Consider the following 10,894-nt stretch of genomic DNA (forward strand, 5'->3'; position numbering starts at 1 on the left):
GTGCAAATTAGTGAGTTCTCTTTGAAGAAGCTGTGAGTGTCCTATAGCTTTAAGAGTTCTAATAGGAATAAATAGTACTGAATAGTACTGAATATGTCTTTGTGTCAACACTCTGGGTTTCTGCTGTATATCCTAGATACCCATTTTGCAAGTATGGAGAGGTAATATCTTTAGGTAGCCATACAGAGTAAATATTAAGTGTTTGAAACAAAACACTTCTCTAAACATCTATATCACAGATGAAGCTGGTGGTGATATCGGCAGTTAAGGTTATATGGTGTCTTTGTCTGTCAGTTTCCTCTTCCTAAATCCCTATGTATAGTTCAGTGAAACCTCGCACATACATTTTTAAGTTCTTGATGAGCCTTGGCTCTGCTGTGAAGATCTGCCCGAAGTATACCATGGGTTGAGACTTGCTTCAGTCTAGGAGAACTCTGAAAATGTTATTTGAACTCTGTAAATGTTATTTGCACTGGCCATGCTCTTAGAAAACTTAGAGATTTCACATGTTCCATCTTCCTCATGCTTTCTCTTCCAAACTACAGTGTCTTTAACCTAGAGGTATCTTTACTTTAAAATCCTCTTCCTCCTAATCGATGTTGCTGTAACACCAAATTTTAAAATCAAAGCCCAAGAGAGAATCTTTTTGAGATGATAAAGTCTGAAGAAGGGTTTAGTCTGACTGAAATTCAGATGTGGGAATTTGGGAAGGAATTGAAATAAGAGCTAGAACAGGTGAGAAACTGAAATCCACTGTAAAGGAAGGACTGAACTCATCAAGTGTACAAAATAAGTAGAAAAAGTAGGACAGGAAGTCAGGATGTGAGAAGAATTAAAACTAGAATAGAAACAGGATAATGAAGGAGACAGTGGTGGGAAACAAAAAGAGTGAAAGTGTCTACAGCTGCTAGAGCAACTTTCCCACCAGAATGTATAAGTCCTTCAGACTCCAGCAAAAAATGTAAGCCCACTTGGAGAAATATTTTCCTTCTCATTCTGATATACGTTGATCACATGCCATAGCTGCTGCAGTTACTTGTATCTCTAGTGCTGTATTTCTGAGATTTTTTTGTCTTTCAAATCTGCTGATGACTCGCAAAGTTTTGAATAATAGGACATTTGCTTTTATAAATTTCTTCAGATAGCATTCATAATTCTTAAAATGATGCAAATGTTGCAAAGTCAAAAACTTAGAAGTTGGTGAATGCCAAAATTGAAGTATTGTGGGCTGTTTTAATCCTGTGTGCATATACATTATAATTCGGTTTCTAATTACATGACCACAGACTGTTTTTTTCAGATGACCCCACTGGCGGTCAGTGGATGGGATGGGTGGTGCACAGGGAGTGAATCAGGGCTGCGTAGCAACTGGCACCTGCTTCACTAATTGCAGAAACTGGAAGACATTTAGGAAATGAGATGTGGGACTGCAGCGACAGGGCTCTGAAGTTTCTGGGATGTTTGTCTATCCATCCCACCTTTTGCACTGCAGAAATGCTGAGTTTATGTCTGTAAAGAAGTGGATTGAGTTGAATTGTGAACATCTGCAGTGCTCTTAAGAAAATATGCTTTTTCTGTATTGAACTCAACACCTCAAACTGGTATCTGCTTGACAGTCTTGGCCTTAATCTCTTTCTACCTCAGATTTGGATGTACAAAATGATTGTACTAGTTCAAGTTCACTACGTAGGAATGTTGCAACATGATAGATTAATTAGTGTTTGTGAATTGCTTAGGCACTGAGTATTTTAAGTGCATGTGATGAGATAAAAAAAAACCCAGGGGAACTTGAATAATTCTGTAAGATAGTAAGATAGTACTTAAATAATATGTAATAGGTAAGACAAGCAAATCGCATTAAATCAGTACAGAAAAAATATATAGCATTTCAGTCAGTGAATACTGTACCTCCTGTGCACTGAATGGGGTAGGAAAAGGTAGTGCATGTCTTTGCGTATGCAGAGTCTTCTTCATAATTTCATCTTTTGTGTAACCTTAGTTTTGGTATTTCTTGTCTTTTTTATTTTCTGGATGGAAAGGAGAGTTGAGAACAGTTCCTTCTAGTTTTTGATGTTAGCTTCTCTTGGTGTTTTTTGATTTTAGATATGGAATTAGACTACATTAAAGTCTTCAAAGAATTTCTATTTATACCAGTCCTGTGAAGTAGGAAGCCACTGTTATCTTTACCTTACTTGGCAGGGGGGAAGATAGAAAAGGAAGACGATGATGTATTAGATATGTAAATTAAAACATTATAGCCTCAAGCTTATATTGTAAATGGGGGATAAGCAAGAGGAGAGAGAGCTGTATGTACCTCAGACAATGACTCTCATCCTAATCAGTCTGTGTTAAGCTTCTAAGTTAAGGTGTCTGAAGTTAGGTGGAAAGTTCACCCTTCCCTCAATTACATCTAGAGTTACATTGAGATGTAACTACTACTTGTCTGGACCTATAGAGGTACAGTACTCTCAGTACCACTTCAGGTATGTAACTCTAAAATACGCATTCTTAAAATAACTGATAGCGCTGTGTTTTACCCTTGAAATACTTCATGTTCCTTCTGGAAGTACTGCTGGACTGAAAGTCTGGTTTCTCAGTGCATGAAGCCGTCTCCTGCTGAAACCATTGCATTCTGAATGGTTACTGAGAAACATGGTTTCTGAACTTTATAAAGCTAAAATATCCTATGAAAATACTTGAATATTAATCAATTTGAAGATTCTAGTTGAGGAGTAGGCCTGAGTTGTATTGTTTTACTCAGTGATGATGGTTATTGGCCAGTGCAGCAGGAAAGGCCTCTTACCATGATGTGCTGGGGCATAGTGCCAGACTGTCACAGCTGCAAAGCATCCAGATAGAATTTGGCTCATATCCAGTCAGTTTAGAGCACGCATGAAACAAACATGCAGATGCCTGTATGAAGCTACTCATTCACACTAGTCTTGTGGATTTCATTCTGTGGATCTTTAACTTTCTGTTTTTTTTGAACTTTGAAGTCTACTAAGGAATTCCTGTCACCAATTAGGTGAGGTGCTTAGAACTACATATGCTACACCATCTATGCACAGTAAACTGACCATGAGTTGAACCTTGGTTTCCTTCAGTTTAGACTAAAGGTGCAATTAAACAAGTACAAGTGATGGACATAAGAGCCATGAAATTATTTTAGGGGAATTTTGATGTGATTTCATGTCATTAGTGTTACATTTATGTACTGCATCATGCAAAAATTACAAAATCCTTGTACTGATTATTGTGGAGAGGAAGAGTTAATATGTTTGGAGAAGGTGTGAGGATGAAACACCAAATAAAAAAAAATTCTATATACAGAAATAGATTCTCAAATGCAGAAATACATTTTGTTATAAGGCCGAGCACTCCTTAGGGTCACATGGAGTTGAACAGGCAATTAAAGACACAGAATAGAAGGATCCTCTGGAGAATTCTCTCTGTTACCAAGATTATATAATGGAGAAAGACCATGGGTGTTCTTTTGCTTTGCACTGCAATTGCTGAATGCCTTGAGCCACCAAATAAGGGGACCTGAACTGAATCATTATGTGAAGGTGAACACAGAGCTTGAGAACTGTGGAAACAGTTGTAGTAGGGCAGAAGGAAGAATACAGAAAGTTACTTCCTTGGAGTCCCAGCAGCTGGGAGTTTTGGGCTTGTAGATGAATGCCACAGGAACTGTTATAGATACAGTGTGTTTTCTGTGATGGCCCAGCCATCTGCGGAGGCTGAGGAATGAAAACGCTTTGTTGAGTGCCCGAGTTTGTCTGAATGTTCAAAACTTACGAATATTGAGCTTTTGTGTAGGTGGCGCAGTACAAAGTTAAATGCGTGACATTACAGTTAATTTTGCTTTCTAACCTTGAGTTGAATGAAGGCCATGGAAAAGCGTGAATCTGGTAGTTTAGATGTCGCAAAGGTTAACCAATAATGGGTGTTTCAGCTCAGGTAGGTGATGTGAAAAAGGCAGTGTTTGTGCTATTCCAAAGAAGTGACCTTCTTTTGGGACATTTGAAAAGGGAAAATTAAGTCCAAAGTATTCTTGCCAAGACTAATAATGATGGAATAGCTTAACAGGTCATATCAGGTCAGATGTCAGAGAACTGTTTGCATGAAATTTAGAAACAAGCTGGGTAAAACAGGCTCAGGTGAACTGTCTGTGAAGCTAAGGATTGAGGGGTGGCAATAAAATAAAAAACCCAAACTGAAACAGATAGATAAGCAGAATCTCTTATGTCACCATACCTATAGGCTCATATGAGTCTGCTGCTACCACAGCAGGATCAAAAGCCTTCTGGACTTGTTACTTCTACTGCCATTGAACCTGTTCTGAAGTCAAAACCTACATTGTCATGGCAAATAATTACTATGTAGTAGTTTTTTCTTCTAAGACAAAATGACTAAAGAAGCACTATGAAGATCACTCTATATTAAGACTTCTTAGAAACATTTTCTAGGACTTAATTGGATTTTACCTTCTTTTCTGGACCGTCTGTAATGTTTTCAGTTCACATGTGCTTAGGTTGGAATTCCCTTTAGATGCTGTGACTTGTTAGAGTGAATTAATTTCTGTGCCTATTCAGCAACGCTTGTTCCAAGTGCTAGCTCCTTAAAAGTGTATGTGCATTTTACACTGAACCCTCATTATATGTAAGCCAGAATTGATCTGAATACAGGGATGCAGATCTAGGTCTAATAGTTGCTTGGCAAATCTTTCAGCACTGGACGGTTAAGAAGTTGAACATTCAATTTAAGGCAAAAAAATGCCCTGGGGAAGCAACTGAAAATTGTATAATCAGCCATGGAGAATGGAGTTCCCAAGACTGTGATTTCAAAATCCACTTAAGCTGTTTTAAGTTAACATTGTTGATGAATAAGATAGCCTAATCCTTGGCTGCATTTTCCAGTCTCCTCCCTTGTACCAGCATTCACCATTCATATAGCTGCGCTGTCAGACAGATCTATTCCCTGGGGTGCTTCTTTCAGCAGCAGCAAACACTTAAATAGGCTAAAATCCTTCATGATGTCCTGCACTGGCCTGACTGAGCTCTTTCTCTGGGTCTTCAGAGGCTTTTATCTGTTTTTATTTAAAAAAATAAAAAAACTTAACCAACCAATCAACCAAAACCAACCAACCAAGAAAACCCCCAAAACAAAACAAAAAGGCTTTTGTGTTAGGTGCTTCCCCTGAACCAGTCACCTGCCATATCAGTGAGACAGCATCTGAAAGTAAGCGTCAAGCTCAGTGGTCTGGATTATACTGTGAATGACCTGTTCATTTTGATGGATTTTTATTTTTTTGAAATACCAAAGAATTCATTTAAGTTTCAGCAAGATGAGCTGTTTCACTGCCACTCCTTTTAGTGGCAATAGTCAGGTTAGTATGCTTGTCCTCCAACCCCAAACTGCTTCTCAGGTTTCCCCAAGATGCCAAAAATCCCATCTGTTCTCAGTTGCCGAAATCTCCAGTTTCCGTATTGGCAATTACCGTCATTCGTGGTTTTTCTTTGCCAAAACTGTCTTTGGTGTATGGTAAAAACTGAAACTGGGAGAAATTTAAAACATGGACACTTCAACATCAAAGTGGTGCAAACTGCTGTGACGACTGTATTTCCAACTTCATGTATGCTTGCTAAAGATTACACTTCTATCATTTACATTTCATATGATGATAAATTTATAGCTTGTTGCAGAATCGGGATAGCATTATAGAATTTAGTTCCAGCTTCTTATGGAGTGTACTGGACTCTGGTTGTATTAGAAATAAAAATGGGAAGCTGCTCGGGTTTGTTTGCAGATCTCTTGGACTATATTACCTCACTTATATGTGTGACCGTTATTTAGGAGGAATTTATTTATCTATTTGTTTATTTACTTATTTGCAGAGGCTCCAATTTGGGAAAAAAGAAGCAACATATTTGTCACATACCAGGGTGTGGTAAAGTATATGGGAAAACCTCACATTTGAGAGCTCATCTCCGCTGGCATTCTGGAGAGCGTCCATTCGTTTGTACTTGGATGTTCTGTGGCAAAAGGTTCACTCGCAGCGATGAGCTCCAGCGGCACCGAAGAACGCACACAGGTTTTCAGACTTTCTTTCTGGTGCATTTAACTAAAGATGTGTCATTGAGGGGGCCTGGATAAATAACTTTTAAGGGGAGAACAGATCTTTGTATTGGATTGATTTTAATGTTGTGTGACTTTTCTAAAATCAGGTAATATTTAGAGCTGTGCACATGCTTTGGTGTCATTGGTAGGTCTGAGGAAGAACACTGGCTACCTTTATTTGATTCAGAACTGACTTTTAAGCTAATATTTAATACAGCTTAATCAGAATACTTTGATTCAGGTTCAGCAGTGCATTTAATTCATTTGAACCAGATTCAACTGTTGTACCAGCTTAAAACTTCAATAGTTTTCTCTCATTAAAAAAGAAAAATTAAAAAGTGGACTAGATGTCGAAGAGATTAGATATCATTAACAAAATTAAGGAAGAGCATGTGGTGTTGTATCATTCTGCATCTTCTAGTTTCATGGTTATACCCCCCATTAGGGACTCCAGGTTCACATTTCTTCTTTTGTCTAATACGAAGAAAATAAATTAGTCTAGATTTACCATCTTTTCAAGGAGCAGTTTGTTGTCTGTGTTGCCTATTTTCCTACAAACTGAACCCATAATTATAGTCTACAGGATGCTTACTTTTTAAAATTGGACAATTTGAAAAACCCAGGGACAATAGATAAATAAGTTAAGTGCTTATCAGCATAACATTGCTTAGAAAAATGTCTTTTCAATGTCCATAAAAAATACTTCACATTTTTATCTAATGGCATGCTTTTGCTATACATGTTGTATGCTTGAACCCAGTGTTCAAGATATTATATTCCATGTGTATGGACAGCCAGATGGGTTAAAAAAAAAAAGAGATGGGTTGAATGATCCAGCTTTGAGGTGTGATTAGTGGTTCCTAGTGTACCTGCATACTAGTAAAAAGTAGAGAACTGCAGGGATCTATCCTTTGACCTGTTTTAACATCTTTATCACTGACCTGGCAGAAGCAACAGAGTGCATTTTTCTTAGGTTTGCAGATGACATCAAACTGGGACAACTGGTCCATGCAGTTGAGGGCAAGGCTGCTCTTTGGAGGACTGAGGCTGAATGAATGGGCTGAGAGCAATCATATGAAATTCAGCAAGGATAAACACAAAGTACTGTTCATGGGAGGGAATTAACTTTTGCAGCAACACAGGCTAAACACTGAGTTTGGAATCGTGTCTGCTGAAAAGTACCTGGAAGTCTTGATGGACAACCAGAACATGAACAACAGCCAGTAACAAAGATGGCCTGAGCTTTTATGAGCAAAAGCAGGGACACTAGTTCTAGGGAGGCAATTATCCTCTTCTCAGCACTGGTTAGATGGCATCTAGAGTATTTCATGTAGTTTTCAGCCCCCAGTAGACGAAAGGCATTGATCAACTCAGTCAAGGATTGAGCTCACTTAAGGGCAACCAAGATGATCAGGAAGCTGGAACATTTGCATTACGAGGAGAGGCTGTAGGAACTGGGATTATTCAGCTGTAAAAAGAGAACAATAAGGGCAGGGGCAAACTTAATAGCAACCTTTTAATACCTGCAAGGCTACCATTAATAAGATGTCAGACTTTCCACGATGGTGCATTGTGGAGGATGAGAGGCAACAGATGCATGTTGAAACAAGAGAGTTTCAGACCAGAGGACCATCAGGTACTAGAATGGGAGGCCCAGAGAGTATGTGGTCTCCATCCTTAAAGATTTTCAAGATAAAACTGGATAAGTTCCTGAGCAACCAGGTCTGACCTCATAGCTGACCCTGCTTAATGAGAGATCAGACTATAGACCTATACATGACCCTTCAGCCCTGAATTACCGACGCTCAGAGGGCTGGAGCACCTTTCCTATGAAGACAGGCTGAGAGAGTTGGAGCTGGTAGTCTGGGGAAGACTCACAGATATCTTACAGCAGCCTACAAAAAAGATGGAGAGGGACTTTTTAGAAGGGCATGTAGTGGTACGACCTGTGACGGTGGTGAAACACTGGAACAGATTGCCCAAAGAAGTTGTGGATGCCCCATCCTGGAAGTGTTTAACAGGGCTTTGAGCAACCTGATGTAGTGGAAGGTGTCCCTGCTTGTGGCAGGGGAGCTGGAACTAGGTGATCTTAAAGGTCCCTTCCAATGCAAACAATTCTGTAATCTTATCCATCAGTCTCAAGTGTGATTCTGCAGGAACTCATACAGTCTCCCCTGGTTTGTTCTCTTCTTAAAAATTGTTTATTGGTAATAATTGCAGTGAAACCTAGTAGCTTAAAGATGTGAAATGGCAGTTGTCTTTAGCTTGTCTGAAAGATCTCTCCAAGCTTGGTGAGACAGAAAAATAAATCAATTCTTTTAAAGTATGGGTGTCTAGAAATTTAACATACAAGTTTGTCATATCGGATTGTTTTTTTCTTCAGTAGAGATGTTGTTAGAATTCTGACTCTTAAGGGTGCAGTAAGTTATCCCACCTTTTGATGCATGTGTGATATTTTTAATGTTCTTGAAAACGTATTTTTTCTTATCTTCCGTGACAGGTGAGAAGAAATTTGTCTGTCCAGAATGTTCAAAACGCTTTATGAGAAGTGACCACCTTGCCAAACACATTAAAACACATCAGAATAAAAAAGGTATTCACTCTAGCAGTACAGTGCTGGCATCAGTAGAAGCAACACCTGATGATACTTTGATTACTGCAGGAGGAACAACACTTATCCTTGCAAATATTCAACAAGGTTCTGTTTCAGGAATAGGAACTGTTAATACATCTGGCACCAGCAATCAGGATATTCTTACCAACACTGAAATACCTTTACAGCTTGTCACAGTTTCGGGAAACGAGACAATGGAGTAAATATTACACAAGATACCTATTAATTGTGGTTATTTTTATACAGTAGTGAGAAGAATATTGTTCCTAAGTTCTTAGATATCTTTTTATTGATGTGCAAAAATTTTTGGATTGACAGTAACTTGGTTATACATGACACTGAAATGCCTTACTTTGTATGATATTCCATAGTATATTAAAATGGTAAAATTGCATGGGTTTTGTAGGTACTTTTGGAATCTAGAAGAGATGAAATTTTACCAAGTTATATTAAAAAAAAAAAGGAATTTAAAGATGGAAATGGTAGTCTAACCAAATGCATCAATCCTGTGTGGTTTAGTGTAAAAAATGAGAACATGTTGGTATTTATCTATTGTAAGATAAAAGAAGTTGATGGGTGAAAAGAAATCATGTTATGATAAAAGAAATTTTGTAATTTTCTTGATGACTGGAATTTTTATTATGCATAACTGACAAATCAAGTTTCCAAGCAAATGTTACATAGTGTAGGCTTTACTTAGCTCATCAACTTGTCATTTTGAAGCTAATTATTTTAATTAGGTTAACTATGTACAATATTTTAAGCATTACTCTTGTAAGATTTTGAAAACTACATTTTAACATGGAACTCTAGGGATAGTCACCTTTTAAATCCTATTGAAAAGCCATGTTTAAGATTTAATTTGCCAAAATGATGTCTTGTTAATATTCTTTCAATAACCAAGGTGGGCAATATAACCAATGTTTGAAAAGCTTAAAATGTTAAAGAAATAAATATGTATAGGTTGAGGCATTTGGGTGGTAAGGCAAATGTTATAGTGAAGTATATCCCTTCTTTTGAACATTGGAGGACCAAAAATAAGGTGTATTATGTCTCAGCAGTGATTTTTATCAAATCTTTTTTCCAAAAAACATCTGTCTGCCAGGGCCTTAAAAGCCATTATGTAAATTACCAGTAAAATATAACATATGCAAATACAACAGAAAAATCACTTCCATATTGACAGTACTCCCAAACATATGGATATAGTCATAGTGAACTAGGGGGTTTATGAGGTTTTTATTTGTTTGTTGTTTAGTTTTTGGTTAGTCAATCTGCATTTAAATATCAGCCATCTTTCGTTTTTTGCTTCTTCCCTTAAAAATTGTATGTATCCAGTACATTTAACTGATAAACATATATGTTTTTTATTATGCTGAATTTTCTTTTTATTTTTTAATTACTGTTTATATTTTCAATTATAGAAAAATGTACAAAATGAAGTTATATAGCCAGTCTGTAAGTGCTATACCATTTTCAAAAAATGTACAATGATACTTACTGCAGTTCACCTATTTACAAACATTTGGAAATCTGTTCATTTGTTATTCTTAAAACCACCTCAAATTTAAAGGCTACCTTATTGTACGTTTAAAGTGTATTATAACAGTGTGGTAGTTAATAAAACACTATTTTTTTTTCTTTTGACTTATGTTTACTGTACTTCTTGTTAACTAATAAGGTGTAATTTCATAATACCTCTTGATAGCCTGAGATGTTTTATTATTTTGCATTAGCTGGTGGAAAGTAAAAATTATGTTTCCTTTGCTTGTGGGTGAGGAAATGGTAATACACCACCTCCTCGCTATCAAAAAAACCCCATTTGTATGTGCACAGACATGCATTGCTGTATACTACATTGGTATATAAAGTGGTAACTTTTCTGACCTTATGCTGAGCAAGCAGTGCCAGGAGTCATAGTCCATATCCTATAGAATATGAAAATAAAGTTGCATTTAAGTCCTCTGGTACTTATATGCCACAATACAGACAGTCTTGATAGAGAACTGTGGCTGAAAGGAATGTTGTACATGGAGTAAGAAAGACCAGTGAGAACTGTGAGATTGAAGAGGGCAATGGTTGTGTATTATGCTGCAATGAAAGTGAAAAGCTTTTATTTGTGAAGACTGAAGTCTTGGAGTATCAAATGGCCAGAGGAAA

General features: G+C 37.3%; 1 protein-coding gene across 2 annotated transcripts in view; it reads left to right on the plus strand.

Annotated features, from left to right (window-relative positions):
- Positions 1 to 10,381, plus strand: part of SP3 (Sp3 transcription factor) — a 35,924-nt gene extending 25,543 nt beyond the window's left edge. For both annotated transcript variants that reach the window (XM_034065207.1, XM_034065208.1), the window contains 2 exons: positions 5,898 to 6,094; positions 8,621 to 10,381. In XM_034065207.1, coding sequence (XP_033921098.1) covers positions 5,898 to 6,094; positions 8,621 to 8,937 — 514 coding nt within the window. In that variant the 3' untranslated portion in view covers positions 8,938 to 10,381. The remainder of the gene's footprint in view (positions 1 to 5,897; positions 6,095 to 8,620) is intronic.
- The last annotated feature ends 513 nt before the right edge of the window (positions 10,382 to 10,894 follow it).

Source organism: Melopsittacus undulatus, chromosome 8, assembly GCF_012275295.1.
Source record: "Melopsittacus undulatus isolate bMelUnd1 chromosome 8, bMelUnd1.mat.Z, whole genome shotgun sequence".
Taxonomy (NCBI): Eukaryota; Metazoa; Chordata; class Aves; order Psittaciformes; family Psittaculidae; genus Melopsittacus; species Melopsittacus undulatus.